At 34.1% G+C, this 18,119-nt stretch overlaps 1 protein-coding gene and 1 long non-coding RNA gene across 4 annotated transcripts in view; one reads left to right on the forward strand and one right to left on the reverse strand.

The window, feature by feature from the left end:
* The window catches only part of CHD1 (chromodomain helicase DNA binding protein 1), a 78,926-nt gene that overhangs the window by 47,145 nt on the left and 13,662 nt on the right, over positions 1-18,119 (reverse strand). For all 3 annotated transcript variants that reach the window (XM_047859063.1, XM_047859071.1, XM_047859080.1), the window contains exons 3-7: positions 6,278-6,479; positions 5,205-5,318; positions 4,128-4,192; positions 1,352-1,501; positions 954-1,222 (exon numbers count right to left, since the gene is read on the reverse strand). In XM_047859063.1, the coding sequence (XP_047715019.1) occupies positions 954-1,222; positions 1,352-1,501; positions 4,128-4,192; positions 5,205-5,318; positions 6,278-6,479 (800 nt within the window). The remainder of the gene's footprint in view (positions 1-953; positions 1,223-1,351; positions 1,502-4,127; positions 4,193-5,204; positions 5,319-6,277; positions 6,480-18,119) is intronic.
* On the forward strand, positions 1,443-15,914 carry LOC125165782 (uncharacterized). The gene is made up of 2 exons (XR_007152220.1): positions 1,443-1,521; positions 15,648-15,914. It is a non-coding gene; the product is annotated as an uncharacterized LOC125165782 (long non-coding RNA).

The raw sequence follows: 18,119 nt of genomic DNA on the forward strand, positions 1-18,119 counted from the left end.
AAATGTGATATACGTAGATATATATAGATAGATATAGATATATATCTATCTATATATGTATGATAGAATACTATTCAGCTACAAAAAAGAAGGAAATCCTGACATTTGCAACAATGTAGAACACCACTGAGGGCATTACTCCAAGTGAAATGTCAAAGACAAACACTGTATAATCTCACTTATATACGTAATTTAAAGCAAACAAAATCTCATAGAAAAAGAGATCAGAACTGTAGTTAATAGAGGCAGCGAGTGGATGTAGGTTGGGGGGGGCAACGGGGGGGGGGGGATAATGATGTAGATGCATACAAACTTCCAGTTATAAGACAAATAAGTAAGTACTGGGGATATAAAGTACAACATAATGACCATAGTTAACACTGCTGTATGGTATATTTAAAAGCTGCTCAGAGAACAGATTCTAAATTAACATAACAAAATTTTTTTTCTTATTCTACCTATATGAAATGATGGATAAATAGAAACTAAATTTAATGCGGTAATCATTTTGCAATATATGTAAGTCATTATACTGTCCACCTTAAACTTATACAATGTTCTACGTCATATCTCAATAAAACCGAAAAGAAAAAAAATGCATGTCAAGATAACTAAAAATAACCTACATAAAAACATTTTGAAATAACCAAACCATTTGTAAAGTTGAAAGTACCTAAATAACACCTATTATTTAGGTATAACAGAAAAACTGATACACAGGTTAAAATTTTTTCTAATTATCTGCAGTAAATCAAGTAAGGTCAAGTGAGGTTAAATGGATCATTTTGTGGGGAGAAAATACTCAGGCTAAGAAAATTATAGTTTATAACAAGTAAAACAGAAGAAAAGCCACCCTCTTGACTTTCAAAACTGAAATAACTTCAAGAAATACTTTATTTACTCTAGTAAATATCACTGAAATAATCAAATAAATAGGCTTTTTAAGAAAATACCTCCTTTTCTCCCAATCCGACAATCCATAAAACGTTCTATTGTTTCAAATTCCTCTTCCTCAGGTTGAGGAACATCCTCTCCGCAGACTTCCAGTAGGTCATCAGAATCTGTTTTCATTTCTTCATCTTCTTTATAGCTAACATTGACAGTTGCTTGGCGACGAGAACTTCTTTTATCATTATCATAATCTTCATCATCCTCCTCCTCAGATGAATCAAGCTGTCTCTTTTTTTGTCCAAGAATTTTCTTTCCATTTTTTGCCTTAGATCTAAGGAAGACCAAGAGATAGAGGTGTTTTACAGAAACAATGGCATAAAACAAGACATGCGACACTATATACAAAAAGAGTATCTCTGTAACCAACAATTTCCAGCATGAAATTGAGAACTATACTTACCTATTTTGAGGTTTCCTGCTTTTAACTTTGTTTTTTGGCTCATAATCAGATTCTGTTTCATCACAACTGCTTTTATCTCTTTCTTCTTCAGATTCTGAATCTGAGCCAGATTGAGATGGAGATCCTGACCCAGACATTTGCCAATCTTCACTGTATACAGAATATACAAAGTATGTTTATTTATCCTTATATTGTATAGCACATTTTACCTCTTATAAAAGTACAAAAAAAATCAAATAAATTATGTTTTAGTTAATATAAAAAAATTGCTGCTTTCATTTACACTAACATATTAAAATGTGTGTAGAATAAAAAAATGCTGGAAAATATTCTTCATACAGTTCTATAACTCCAGGGTTTTGTTAATCATTTAGTTATACCTCAATGAGTGGCAAATAAGTAAATGTTATTCTGATTACCACTACGAATGAAAACATGGAAAGATAATTTAAAGTGTCACAGGGTTTAATTTTGAAAATCCTGTATAATTATACTTGCTCTCTCAAAAAAAAAAAAAAAGATTCTAATCTCTTTCATTTTAACTTTCTGGAGACTGATTTTTAAAAATATACACTCTTGGCGCCTGGGTGGCTTAGTTGGTTAAGCATCAGACTTCAGCTCAGGTCACGATCTCATTGTCCATGGGTCTGAGCCCCACATTGGGCTCTGTGCTGACAGTGAGGAATCTTCTTGGGATTCCCTCTCTCTGCCCCTTCCTCACGTACGCTCGCTTTCCCTCTCTCAAAATAAATAACTTAAAAAAAATACACTCCGAAACTTATTTTTAAATACATGTTCGTAAAGAAACCTAAAATATACTCAGTATAGAAAAATGTAATAAAGAAAAAAAACTAGTGCATTTTAACCAACATTCAATTATTATCTTAGCCTTATTGCTAATTTGAGTCTATACTCAGTCTATTTAATTCTAGTAAACATGTAGAGAAAAATTACTGGATGTACACATTAATATTCTGCTATAATATCAACCTCAAGTGGAAGATACACATTAAATTCTTATATATATGCCCTAACTAGTCTCACAGCTACTCTTCTACTCCACTGCTCTGTACCTCAAGCATCAATTATGACTATGCTAAGGGTTCCATAAGCAAGCACATATGATAAAATCTGGTTCATGGTAAAACCATAACAGGGAAGTAATCCCTTTTTAATCTTGAGATCTTTTGAGAGTATGCACACTAGAAATAGCAACAGATAGGTAAAATATATGAAAATGTCTCCATATTTTTTATAATACACATTATGACCTTTATACCTAACCAAACCTACCCATCATCCCAAATCACTAGTTTTAAAAATAGTCCTTGCCTGCACCTATGCCAAGTTTAGAAATTACTAACTCAGTGGAAGAGTTATAGAGCTGATGAGACACAGTAGCTGAAAAGGTAAACTAGTAAACTTCTAGTAAACCAGTAGACAGATCTGAGGAAATTAGCCAGGATGTAACACAGCAATAAAGGGATAAAAAACATGATACAGTAAGATTTACACAGAAGATGGATGATCCAATAGATATCTACCACAGACACAATCCAGTAAAAAAGATATATATTAAAGTAGTACCAGGGATATTTACAAAATGAGAAAATGTCCAGGGATACAATGACTGGATTTTCAGAAACTAATAAAAGATAGGAATCTTCATGTTAAAGATGTATAACAGGAGTGAATAAAGTGGAACAAATAAATAACAAATCCAAAGGTAGATATACCAAAGTAAAACTGCAGGACAGCCAAGGAAAGTAGAAAAATAAGACACAGACAATGGAACAGTATTTTTGACAAAACAAGGGAGAAAACAACTCAGACCAAGAGCACACGGATTGTTTAGTCAGTTGAGTGGCTGACTCTTGATTTTGGCTCAGGTCATGATCTCATGGTTCATGGGATTGAGCCCCACATCAGGCTCTGCATTCACAGAATGCAGCCTGCTTGGATTCTCTCTCTCCTTCTCTGCCCCTTACCTTCTCATGCATGCACATACACACTCTCTCAAAATAAATAAATAAACTTAAAAACAAAAAACAAAAAAAACCCAGACCATCTAAATAAGTGAAAATCTGAAGTACTCAAACACGTTCCAGGTCAAGATCTTGAGGAAATTATAGTGAGTCTCTAAATGAGTTCTACAGGAAAGTAAATTTCATGTGCAAATTAAAAGTAAGATAGCTATTAACATAAATTTAACAGAAATACCCACTATTCATCATCCACTGGTCCTACATTTCTATGTAGGTTTCCCAAGTTATTAATATTTTCTGATACTATTACTAGGTGGATCTCTCGAGTTTTGTTTTTTTTTTAATGTTTATTTATTTTTGAGACAGAGACGGAGCATGAACAGGGGAGCGGCAGACAGAGAGGGAGACACAGAATCTGAAGCAGGCTCCAGGCTCTGAGCGGTCAGCACAGAGCCCGACGCGGCGGTCGAACTCATGGACCATGAGATCATGACCTGAGCCGAAGTCGGACGCTTTACCGACTGAGCCACCCAGGTGCCCCCGGATCTCTCGAGTTTAAAAACACCCCTCTGGAGAGAGGGATCACAGACAATAAACAAGTGGCACAAAAAAATCTCAGGTCCTCACAGAAAGATAAATGTTATGGATTAATGGTTTAAATTAACCTAATAAAATGTCATGAGCCAAGAATTTACAAAAGTCTACTTTTGGCAATAATTTTTCATAAAAGAAACACAAAATCAATAGGGTCTTCCTGATATGAAAATGACCAGTTGAACAAAATAACATACTCTTTATGTTTTTTCCTTTTGACTTCATTTGATGAGTCATCAGAATCTTCACTGCTCGAAGAATCCTTCAGAGAAAACAAAAACCAGGGTTAATGTTATTAATGATTAGACTTTGACCATGATATCAAATTTTTGCTTGTCATACTATTTAACATTCACTTTGCTAATAACACTAACTGTAAAGCTTTTTTCCCATGTTATATTTATATCATTAGCACATAAAGTAATTAATAACATCTTTATTACAAATTTATAACAGCCACTGAAATTAAGGAAACATTACAATCTACTATCTTTAGAGACCATTATTGTTGCTTAGTATGGCCTTCAAAAGGAATTCTAATTGTTGGTATGTCAAATTTTGATTCAGTATTTTTCTTCCCCATTAGCTTTTTTTTCTTTTAATTTTTTTTTTAACATTTATTTATTTTTGAGAGAAAGAGACACAGAACATGAGCCGGGGAGGGGCAGAGACAGAGAGAGAGAGAGAGAGACAGAATCTGAAGCAGGCTCCAGGCACTGAGCTGTCTGCACAGAGCATGATGCAGGGCTCAAACCCACCAGGCACAAGATCATGACCTGAGTCAAAATCGGATGCGTAACCGACTGAGGCACCTAGGTGCCCCTAGACAGCTTTTGATATAGTTCTTCCTAAATGTTTCCATGCAAATATGCAGGTGTGCTTTTGTGTGCATAGGAACTATACTGTTTAAAGCTGTAGCCTGTATTTTTAAAAACATTGAGAATTCTGTTATTTAATATGAGTAACAAATATGGTTTAATAGACAAATGTGTATATCTGTGCACATAGTATTCACATTTAGTTTATTTCTAGTTTTGCTGTGATGCACAAATGCACATACACTTTCACTGGTTATTTTGAATTAATTCCTAAAATTGGAATTATTGGATAACAGTATATTTCGAGGCTCTTGATACATATACTTAAACATAGTTATTTCCTTATCCTTTCAAAACATTTACTATTTCTAATAATTTCATAAATATCTACACCTAATTAAATGATGGCACATTATATCTACTTTTAAAATAAGAGCTTTCATAATGAAAACTCACCTCTTCTGATCCACTATTAGATGAAGCTTGATGCTGCTGCTGCTGCTGCTGCTGCTGCTTCTTGAGCATTGCAGATCTCTGAACAGCCAGAATACTAGGGCTAGATTTCCAAAACTATCATAAAAAGAAATATGAACTAGTGAAGGATGAAGTTTTGAAAAAAATTTTAACAAGGTTAAATTACTGAAAATTTTCACTGCCTCCAAATAATAAATTCAGACTATTTTCCTTACATTATATGTAATATGGTATTATAGCAATTAAACTTCTGACCTTAGTTGCATATAAAAAAACTTAAGGTGTGCTGAGACAAACAATATTAATCAACATATTCTTTGATGTGGAATATTATTTTCAAAAAACAATGTGACAATGTGACACCAGTGCTACTCAAAAAGTGCCTAGTTTTTTTAATTGATGTGAAGATGAAGAGCTTGTGTCAGAATGCAAATCAACTATGTCACTAAGCAGTTTCAGTTCAACGAACTTTTTATTTATTAGATAGCAAGATTGCCTCCATAAAAGAAGTGCATTAATGTATATCCTGGCCCAACCATCTTATCATGACTGGTACTCTAAGTAACACTACTGTATTCTATTATGAGGTATAGACAGGTTTTAGTAAATCTTACAGAAGCTTTGTTCAGAGGGACCCTTAGCCTACTCTACCAAGTATCTTCAAGGAAGGAAATCGATTAGATTCGCCTGCTATTAGCAACAAAGTATCTCCTTTGAAGATCTTGAAAGTAGAGATCAGACACACTGAGATTAACAGAAAGACCTCACAAAGCCTTTAATTTTTATCCATGAAACAATAAATATTTATGAAATTCAGTTTATGCCTTAGAAAGTTGTATTTGTGTGTTTATTTTGTACTTGCTTGACAGCTTCTCTTCCAAGCCAATTAACCATTTTTGAGATATTTAACCACAAGTTTAAGAATCACTGAAAGTAATTTCAATGTTTAAAATTAATGTTTTCTAAAAGCTAGATTAAGAATGCTATAAACCAATGTTATAAATTTTCCCAAAGTAGTACAAGAAATCTACCTTTTAGGATATTGTATTTATTACCTCAGCTCCATCAACTTTCGGTGGTTTTGCTTGGACTTTGTTTTCTCGGGAAGTGTCTGACTCAGACTCTGACTGACTGCCCGATTCAGATCCAGATTCAGAGTCACTGCTACCTGTTTGGCTACTGCTTCCATCACTACTGCTTCCAGAACTTGAACCAGATCCAGAGCCTGAAGCTGACCCAGAATCATCATCCGACTGGCTACAATTTGAAAATAAACAGATTTCAACCAAAATTTATTAGGAATTTAATTTTCCTTAAGTCAGCAGAAAGCCCCAAAGCATTAAATTGTATTTCATATTTCAACTTTCTACAGCCAAACAAATAGAAAAAAGAATTAATGTTAATCTATAGTAACTGACATACTTGATAAATTTAGTACAATTTTGGCAAAAACATAAGCAATGAGACCACAATCTTTCTCAAAGAGAATGAGCAAAATCTATCAAATTACAGAATTCTGGGCTACGAACTTGGGAAAACAAGAAATTGAAGGCATAATCCTTATCCTTAAAAGGCTATTTAATATTTAACCATAGTAAATATAATGTAGAAATTGTGTGAAAAAAAAGGATACACATCCTGAAAATTCTCACAGTCACAGGTAGAAAAAAATTTGTAGCTTCTACTTATTTTCAAATTTATATCTATGTTCTTTCATTCCAGGGGAAAATAATTTATTGATATTAAGCTATGATCAAATACAATTTACTGAAAGATAGAATAAGTAATTGCTTCTCTGAAGAAATCATTGAATCTGTCATGGTTCCACAGCAGTAAATATGAAATAATAGTAAATTCTCACAATCTTTCTTAAACTCTGTATATACACTTATGAAAACAATTAACAGTTCACTGAGAAACCTTTTTTCCTAATACTAATTTTCAGTCCAAAGTAACCTAGAAATGGTCTTGCCTAAACAGGTGATTGTGTAAATTACTATTATTTCCAAGGCCGTTTATTCACAAAGTATTTACATATCAATTGTTGAAAACTAGGGCATTAAATTTTTTACACACACAGTAGACTCAGCTTTTGATATAATTTCACCAGACTTTATGACAAACGACAGGTAATATAGCTTGTGTATACACAACACAGCTAAATTCAACTTCATGTCCTCTGCTGTAATTTTCAGAAATACCACCAGATGGAGGTATTACTCCAGGGAAATAGATTGCAATATTAAAAGTAATTCATTTATAAAAGTAATATCTCCTTTTCTAGAGTAAGGAGTTTAGTATTCACATGGAAACACAGACATAAAAATATGAAAGAAGACTTTTGATTCCAAAAGTTAGATATAAATCAAAATGCTCAGTGTGAACATATGCATATTTTTAAAATCTGGGAATCTAAAGGAATAAATGTTTTTCTGCACAGAAAACAGTAAGCAAAATTTGCCTTTTAAAGGCTGTGATACTAAGATCACTTTTGCCACAATTTCTAACCAATGGTCACATGGCTCAGAGATAAAAAACAACACAATGCATTTTAATTAATAAATAAGCAAACAACAAACCCCACTTACTCATATTTTACTCAGGTCCCTTCTGAGAAATTTCAGCAAGAATAGTAAGAAGATATTTTTCCTGACACAGAATTTTGTTTCTTCATTAACCCACTAAGAAATAACTCATTTACTCAATAAATTTTACTAAGAGGTATGTTATTAGACTGGGAAAGACTAAGTTTTACCATTATAAGAACCTCTAACTTGGTATGGAGAGACGACAGTCATATACACCAATAAATGCTGTTCTGTGCTATTTTTAAGATAACAGATCCAGGCGTATGGGGAGCACTGAAGATACAACCAAGTCTAACAAAAGTAATTGGGGAACACTGAGAAAAAAGTGCAGTTTATAGAAAAGGAGTATTAAGCAGAGGGGTATCTCTGTGATTTCTTGTAAGCTTCTTGAGGATACCATTTATTTTTTCCAGAGTACCTAACAATAGCACCTTACACAATGAGGGTGCTCAATAGATACTTGAAAAGCAGACACATGAGAATGACTGAATTTGGGGGACTATCATGGGCCTATACTCTTGATTATGTCTTGATTAGCCATTCCAGATGAATGGCTGGTCAAAATTCCTTATTAATATGACAAAACTCTAAGTGAAAGTAGGAGTATTTCCTTTCATACTCTTCAGGTAGAAGTAGTTCTGGCTGCAGATAAAAGCAAACAGCCTGAATCTAGGTTACTCTAATGACACAGATTTATTATAGAATGTCTTCACCTTATGCATTAGAAGCACAAAGAATTTATTTTATTTAGTTGCTTTTTGTAGGATTAAGAATATATACAAAGATTAAGTAAGAAATATCTTACATACTGTCACAGAACAATCTCCAGGATATAGTTAAATTAAAAAAAAAAAAATACATGAGCCTGGGTGGCTCAGTCGGTTGAGCGTCCGACTTTGGCTCAGGTCATGATCTCCCGGTTCGTGGGTTCCGGCCCCACGTCGGGCTCTGTGCTGACAGCTCAGAGTCTGGAGCTGCTTCGGATTCTGTGTCTCCCTCTCTCTCTGCTCCTCCCCTACTCACACTCTGTCTCTCAAAAATAAAGATTAAAAATAAAATTTTTTTTAATTAAAAAAAAATCCAAAATTCAAAACAGTGTTTTATACTATGCTTACTTTGTATAATGGAAAAACATACATATTTGCCTATATTTTTAAAAAAGGGAATAATGGCAAGATAAACCAACAATTAAGTTAAAAATGGTTAACTACAGAGGGCAGGACAGAGGGAAGAGTAGAGGGAACAAGGTCTGAAATGAATCATCAGATTCAAACCATGTATATGTTTTACATAAGTTTTTTAAAAAGAAAATCCTAAAAATTTCAAGAAAAATTGACACAGGTTTAGGAAAAAATATCTATATTGAGACATAAAATTATGAGCTAAAATCGGTGACTAATGTTTCCCTAATAAAGTAATTCTGTTTCAGCTCACTGCTATAAGATGCTCTTTCCAGAATAAAAGTCTGGGCATGGCCCTCCTTTTTTTTTTTTTAAGTTTTCAGTGTTTCTATAATAAAGTGCAAGTACCTATGAGGCCTTTCAGGAATCTGTCTTTGCCAACCTATTTCCAGCCACTTACACCTTTAGTTCTACAAATGGTAAACTATTTGTAATTCTGAGAGCCGGTTTCTCTTTCCACTTCCTGCTTTTGTACAAGTACTTCTCTTTTTTCCCTCACTATATAATTCCTACTTGAGCCTCATCTCAGAGGCACTTCTCCAACAAATCTCTCCTGACTCCAGAGTATTCCCAAACCAACTGTAAATTAGGTATCCTCCCTCAGCACTCCCAAAACATTGTATACATACTACTATCTTGGCTGTGAGTACACTATGCAATGATCACTGTAGTTCTGCTTTCTTTCATGGCTTTTTTTTTTGGTATCTCATCTTTAATATTCTATCATATCATATGTTCCTAGAGTGTTGAGATTTTTACTTGTTGCCCTTTACACCAAACAAAGAACTCAATATGTTTGATGGGTGGGGCGCCTGGGTGGCTCAGTTGATTAAGCAACCAACTCTTGATTTCAGCTGAGGTCATGATCCCAGGGTCATGGGATCCAGCCCTGTGTCAGGCTCCAAACTAAGTGTGGAGTGTGCTTAAGATTCTCTCTCCTTCTGTCCCTCTCCCCTACTCATGCTCTAAAATAAAAAAAATAGGGAGGGGGGAGACACCTGGGGGGCTCAGTCAGTTAGGTGTCCAACTCTTTATTTTGGCTCAGGTCCTGATTTCACACTTCATGGGATGGAGCCCTGCAACGGGCTCTGCACACATGGACAGTGTGGTATCTGCTTGGGATTCTCTTTCTCCTCTTTCTCTGCCCCTCCCTCACTCAAACACACACACATACATGTGTTCTATTTCTCTCAAAATAAATAAATAAACATTTTTGTAAAAATGATGGGTAGATGGATTTACGCATAAATCCAAGATACATGGGTTAGAATTCCTGTATAAAAGTCACAATTATATCTGCTTACAAGAAATACTGCTGAGCTCTAACATTTTATTTATTTAGGTAATAACCAATATCAGTAACTTTTTAAACAACATAAGCCACTTAAGAATTATCCTTATTATTTATATTAAATCTCACTAGCACAATAACAATAAAGCAGTAGTTACTAGAAACACTGAATTCTTTTCCTCACCTTTCTCAATGTACACAAGAAAATCAACTGTTAAGTTTATAGGCACTTTGATAAAATTATATTGTTTCTTAAAGTAAATTAAATAGAAACACAGCATTTAAAAAATAAAAGAGCAATTCAAATTAAAGTCTTTTTTTGGGCATATTTTTATACTCAACTTCAAATATAAACAAGAGAGCAATAGAATGAATTACCATATATCTAAAAACCAGCTTCACAATTACCAACTCTTACCAATCTTGTTTCAAACAATCTAGCTTCCCAAAGACACACATCTCAGGCACTCTAAAATTTTATCCATAAATATTTAAGTATTAAAGTATTATAAATGAACACTATTTTTAAATATCCAAAAAAACAGTACTATACCTTTAAAGCATGAGTTACTCCTGAACATTAAAGGTTCACACATTGCACTTGCATCTTTTTTTTTTTTAAGTTTTTATTTAAATTCTAGTTAACATACAGTGTAGTATTAGTTTCAGGTGTACAACAGAGTGCTTTAACACTTCCATACATCACCTGTGCTCATCACAAGGGTACTCCTTAATCTCCATCACCTATTTCACGCATCCTCCCACCTGACCTCTTCTGGTAACCATCAGTTTGTTTTCTATGTTAAAAGTCTGTTTTTTGGTTTGCCTTTTTTCCCCCCTTTGCTCATTTGTTTTGTTTCTTAAATTCCATAGATGAGTAAAATCATGTTGTTTTTTTTTTTTTTTTCTCTAACTCTTTAAGTCTTCTTAATGTGACAGTTCCCTCTTCCTTTTTGCATTCCCTTGCAATTTATTTTGTGGAAAAAATTAGGTCGTTTTTTCTGCTTTTTCAGATTTTGCTTACTGTAACTCTGTGGTATTAACATATTTTTCTGGCTCCTGTATTTCTTGTAAACTGTTAGAACAAGAGGTTCAGATTCAACTTCAGCTTTTCTTTTAGCAAAAATATTTTTAAAGAGTTGTTGTGGACTTAGAAGAAACTGAAGTTTGGTTGTCTCTTTTTAAGTAAAGATAAATTTTAGCTGTGACATTTTCAGCCTTATCCATCCATTACACAGTTCCCTATAACCTCTACACCTAATTTTTTAGCAGCCACTGATCATATGGCTTTATCATCTATTTATTTAGAGGCAGTAAAATGGTAATACACCATTCTTCACTTACCTGTTATACCACTTATTCATTAATTAACTTTCCCTCATGTTTGTTAACCTTGAGGTACAGTTCATACCTGAAAGCCATTTTTATTTGTTTTCCTTATATTTGTTAGTTTTGAAAGTGAGTTAAGTTGCTAGCATCCTTTCAAAGTTGACCAATAGTTTTTATGTCTCATGAACTCATGGTTTTGAATTCTTTGATAAGTTTTAATCCACTATATCATTCTTGACGTCCAAATTGTCCCACCTTTAGCCCACAGGAAATACTTTATTAGTTCCAGAGTCCTTTTGACAAGACCTCAAGTAGTCTTTGATAGCTTCCTTACTTTCTTGTCTGACAAGATGAACCAGGCTCATCTTGTGTATTTCCTGCTTCAGAATATAATTCAGCCATTTCATCAAAATGCTTTTGTTTAGATTAGAACTTAAATTGCAATCTGAGTACTAGGTGAGTCTATTACTATGGGATTGGTCACTGTTTTTAAGATTGTTTTTAATGGAATGAACTAGTAACATACATTTTTAAAGACAATGCATTAAGAATTTATACTAACATTTCCAATTTAAATTTGTAGGTTTTTATTTTTTCGGTTATATATTTATAGTATCACTTGGGTTGAGTTTCTTTGTTCCAAATGACATTAAAATTATTTATTTCCTTATCTTAGAATGTATATAATAGCTCCAAAATGATACCTTATTAATAATATGATTACTAAATGTTAAAATCTCTTTAAAATTCTTTTGTTCCAAGAATAATCCTAGAATCAAATTATTGCTTTAAAACAACTGAAATAATTTATTGCTGTAGAGCCACCAATTTGGTTACTTAGGATCATTTGCCTTTCTTCATTTTAGATACTGCTTTTTACTCATTTTGACTTAATTTTGCTTTGTTATTTACTTGGATCCAATGTGAGAGCTACAGAAGTTAAAGTCAAAATCTACTTTCCATCTTTATCTCCTCTACACTATGTCGTCTCCCCCTATAGTTCTTTTTTAAAGTTCTAAATGTACTTTCCCTTTTCTTCAATATAAGCAAATTATGAATAAGGATATATTTGTATATATCTCCTCTTTCATAAAAAATCATTAACATATTTACACTCTTAAATGATATATATACATTGTATTCTGGAGATCATTCCACAGCAGATTTGTTTCCTCTCCCTTTATGCAACTACACATACTCCATTTTGTAGATGTATCACAGTTTCACTTTGTCCCTCAAAGATGAATATGCTTTGCTTCCAAGCCTAAAAACATGGCCCACTGCATACATCTTTTTGTATTTATGACAGCATATGTTTTGATTTGCTACTTATCAACCAATGTAAACATATCCCTTTAAAGTTTCAAATTTTATAATCGCCTAGCACCCAGATCCTGATAGCTAAGTACTATTCCACACTTAAATAAACTGGGAGTCCTTTGAAAAATGGCAGATTCTAGAGACAGGGAAAGTACAAGATGAACCTAAACTATCCTGCTATACCCAAAAGCGAAAGAAAAGAAAGAAAGAAAGAAAGAAAGAAAGAAAGAAAGAAAGAAAGAAAGAAAGAAAGAAAGAAGAAAGAAAGAAATGGAGGCATTTCAAAAGAACAGGAAAAAACAAACAAACAAACATAACAGGACATAGGAGCCAACTTGAAGAAGCTTTCATTGGCAAATCTGACCTAAGCATAGAAACAGTCCATCAAAGGTTACTACCCAGTAAATAAAACAGGAATCCTCAAGTCCGTGCTGATAATAAGTAGGGAGGTAGGCAGACAGGCAGAATAGAAAGACAGTGGAGGGCTCTGATAGGGCTCTGACCACCAATTGGTCAATATGGCCAGGAGAGCAGTGTTAGAAAATTACCATTTTCAATCACCATAGAAATACTAGTTTGGGCGAGAATCATCAAGAGACACTAAATCTAGGGACAGAGTTTGATGAGTAAGATACCTGCACAGTCTCAAGGTGTCTTCTTAGAAATTGTTTCTGGTGTAACTGATAAATGAGAAACCAGATGAAAAACCAGAAACCACCCTGTCCTGGTAATCAAAACAAACATAGTGAATAGGGACCAACAGGCAACATGAGCCTCCAGATATATCTGAGAAAGATATACCACCACTTACACAGTACTCCAGCCAGGGATGCATGTGGTATGGGATGCATTACTTGGATCTAATCCGAAGTGAATACAAGACAAGCCCAAATTAAGAAATATATTTTATAAAATAACTAGCCTATCATCTTCAAAATACTAATGCCATGAAAAACAAAAAGGAAGTGTTCCAGATTAAAGGAGATTAAAGAGACATGGCAGCCAAATACAGTATGTGATCTCAGACTGGACTCTATATGGAAAGATGACTAGGATTGACCAAACTCACTACTGACTGAAGATTATTCTATCAATGTAAATTTAATAACTATACATGCCTTATGTAAGGGAATGCCTATATTCTTGGAATACATATATTCTAAGGTGTAAAGTGGCATGGTTTTTCCAATGTGCTCTTAAACAATTCAGGAAAAATAAATACGTATTACATATACATCACATATATAAATATAAAGGCAAAAAGTTAAAGTAGCAAATCTGAGCAAAGGGTATATAAAGAATTTCTTGGTACTATTTTTGCAACTTTTCTGCACTATTCCTTAGTGCTCCTACTCTACTCATCCCTCACTTCTCCAATCAAGTTATTCTAAATCTCCACCCCCAGATTACATAAGACACCTAGCAAGATTTCTGGCAGTGGTACATGATTAAGATAGTTGTATTGCCTGGGTATTTTACTTAATTCTACCCCTACCTTCTAGGACTCTAACAGACTCTAAAAATATGTAAGTAAACAGTACTACTACCTCTTGGCTTTTTATTCAAAATATCATAAGCTTAAGTCTTTCAAAGTTGTCTTGTTCCTTCCTCCTGGTTTCTCTGCCTCTACTTTTCTTCTTTCAGATTTTTTTCTTTCTCTAAGTCATCTAATTTAAAATTGTTTGGAGGAGGGGTGCCTGGGTGGTAAAGTTAGTTGAGCGTCCAACTCTTGATTTTAAGCTCAGGTCATGATCCCAGGATCGTGGGATCAAGCCCTGCGTTAGGTTCGCCATGCCTGCTTAGATTCTCTCACTCTCTGCCCCCTCCCCTTCTCACGTGCTCTCTCTCTTTCTCAAATAGAAATAAATAAATAAATAAATAAATAAATGTAAAAAAATAAAAATAAAATTGTTTGGGGGAAGTAATTTTGAGGAAACAGAAAATCTAGAACACTGAATCTATTTCCCACATGGTCACAATTGTCTATATCCAAGTAGCACTGGTTCCTTCCAATGATGCACATAATCACCAAATTTCTGCATGACCTTCACTGGTCACCTCCCACAAACAAGTGTCTTATATTCAGACAACTTCATTCATTTATGTTATCGGCTTGGACCCTATGGTCCTTTCTCTCATTTATGCTCTAGTTTAGACAAAACTTAAAGTAGCTCTTCACAGATTTCAAAATATCTTCATCACTATACTCTAATTTATCCATACAACACAGGGTCCCAACTTTAAGGAGACTTAATTCCATTGTCAAACACTTATTTTCAATTCCGATCTCACCCTGCTGTCCAGAGATGCCATAGCCCCTGCAAATACCCCTGTGCTGCCATGTTTGCTCAGAGCTCACTGCTCCTAATGCTGGCTTTGAGGTCTTTTTTATTGCTGGCACAATGAAGTCTTCTTTGAAGTTTAGCAGTGTGCCTATTTTTTGCCCACTTGCACTATTTTATTTAGATTTTCATATGTTTGTGGGTAGGAAATACTTTAGGAGAATCTTTTAGCTTAACCTAGCATATGACAGCATAGCAACACCTCCTTTATCTGCACTCAACTCTCCACTCAAATCAGTCCTTTAAACTAAAAAAAAAAAACCACCAAGACCTATAATGGGTACATGAAAAGAATATATTCTCAAGTGAATAAACAAAGATTCTTCTGTATTACAAGAAAAAAAAGTCAAGTATTTTTTGCTTTTTTATCACAGGAATTGGAAACTAAGTCTGTAACGGCACACAAAGGCAGAATGAATAAAATAATCTTCTAAGAAAATGGCAACAAGGAGCAGCTGCTTCCCTTACCATCAGATCGGCAACAGAAGAAACTGGCCCTGATAAAGGACTAGGAATGGACTGACAAAGTCAAGAAACTGTAGGTTAGACTCTGGAAAGATAGGGAAGGAATGCTATAGGATACACTGGTAAAAGGTAAACTGCTTTTCCACAGAAATATTAATAAAAGATTAAATGCCTGACATAGTAATACATAAACAAACAACTATATTTACTTGCTAAAGAACAAACATACTGCACTAAATTCTCATTTCAAGCCTTGTTCCCTCTCCTAATTACTGTTTTAAGATCAATACCATTCAAAAGGAGTTCTTTGGAGGAAGTTTTGAAAGAAGTTTTTGACAAATAATTACAGGGGAAATTCAGGGCTAACCTGATTGAATGCTCTGAAGTTTAACCCTAACCTATTTTTTCCTAGCTTTCTAGCTCTTTCTTCTCATTGTTAATTATATTTATATATGTACACCCATTTGACAAGCCTCAGGTTTCTGCACATGGAAATAATAAATATACTTAAGGATTACTGTGAAGATTAAGAGATGTAAAGCATATAGTCTGATGTATTGTGAGAATTCAATACTAGTAGATATCAGAAATTAAAAAAAAAAAAAATTGGTCTTTTTCCTGAGTTCAAGACCAGAATCATTACTTCAAGTTCTGCTTTAAGCTGTTCTTCAGACTGTCATAATTATAAATATATAAAGTGTCTATGAATAACACCTATGATGTACTCAAGTTTTCAATACAAATTACTAACAAGGATAAACAGGGTGATTACTAATTGGTGCTATGTGCCAGAACCTGGATTCTCATTTAATCCTTTCATTTTTTTATAATAAATAAACTGAGGCTCAGAGAAGGATAAGTGAAGAAACCAAATACCAGTATTGTAACAAGTGTACAAATTATGAACACATGTGAAGAAATGAAAGAAAATTCAGAAAAATAAAATCCACTAATTTCTTAGTACAAGTGATTATTTTAAAGTAACTTTTTATATTTATGCCTTATGTACGTTGTCTACTTGCTCCTCCACACTCACCCAGTATCCATTTTGTTTGCCCTTTAGTATTGCATAACTGTTGTCCAGTTTTCATTGCTATACACCCACCCAGCTAAAGATTAGATTTCCTAGTCTATCTTTCAGCTACATGTGGCCATGTGAACAGGTTCCAGCCAACGGGATGGGGCTAGAAGTGATGTGGGATTATTATGTCATAGCCTTAATAAAGTGGCTTGCCTTAAATCTGCCCCTACCCTATTTTGTTCCTGTGGTCTGAAAACGGCAACTAGTAGAGCAAAAGAAGCTATGTATTAAGGATAGCAAAACTGTCCCACTAGTCACGGTAACTGAATAACCTCAAGGAATAGAGCTCACTTACCTGAGAGTGGAAAAGAAGTGACTATGTGAGCCCCTGTGTTTTCAGGTATCTAGTATATACAGCACTTTAACAGGTTCTCTACTTAACATACTATAGTAACGTTTATGCAATAAACACTTTTGAAAGAATAAGTTCTATACATATACAATGTGAATTCACTGGCTCATCTCTTCAATTAACAGAAGTTTTTAGAAGAGACAAAATACCATGGTAAAAAGTAAAACTTATGAGAATCAAAGATATAAAGATGCACTGATTCCTGATTAAGGAACTAGAGGTAAGGGAAATGGAATCAAGGGCAAGGCTTTATGGAAAGAGTCATCTTAGAACTCACTGGTAGTATTCCCCATAATTTTCCCTCTAGAGAATGAGTCATCTCTGAAGTAACTGATAATCCACTCTAAAGTTACTCAAAAATATATTCTTTATGTAACCTTCTCCAATTTCTTCAGGCACATCACTGTACCAACATGTGTGTTCATGATATTTTGCTGTTATTATTCTTTCACAATATTACAATTATTTTTATGCATGTATCTCTACATCCTAGGATTCATTAAGTCAGGGACTTCATTTCTGTTATTTTTATAGACTGTTATCTACTTCAACAGGACTAGAGAAACAATATGGAAACTAGTAGGTATTGAGGAAATACTTAAAACTAAGAAAATGAATTGGTGGCCAAAGGCAATGGCTCTCAAACTTTCTGGACTATGACTTATACGTTTTATATCATGATGCAGTGCACACATGCACATGCATGCACACATAGGCATAAAAGTGTGACGAACTACTACTGTACAGGAGGCATACTGTATTTTCTATTCTAGTTTACACTATCCTCTCTCACTAAAAAAAGAACTGTTCATAATCCTCTAACATGCTGCAACTTACTATTTAAAATATATTACCCTAGAACAATCATTTAAAAAATGAGAAGAGTTCGGCGTCAGGCTCTGTGCTGACAGCTCAGAGCCTGGAGCCTGCTCTGGATTCTCTGTCTCC

The sequence above is a fragment of the Prionailurus viverrinus genome, chromosome A1 (assembly GCF_022837055.1).
Source record: "Prionailurus viverrinus isolate Anna chromosome A1, UM_Priviv_1.0, whole genome shotgun sequence".
In the NCBI taxonomy this organism is placed as follows: domain Eukaryota; kingdom Metazoa; phylum Chordata; class Mammalia; order Carnivora; family Felidae; genus Prionailurus; species Prionailurus viverrinus.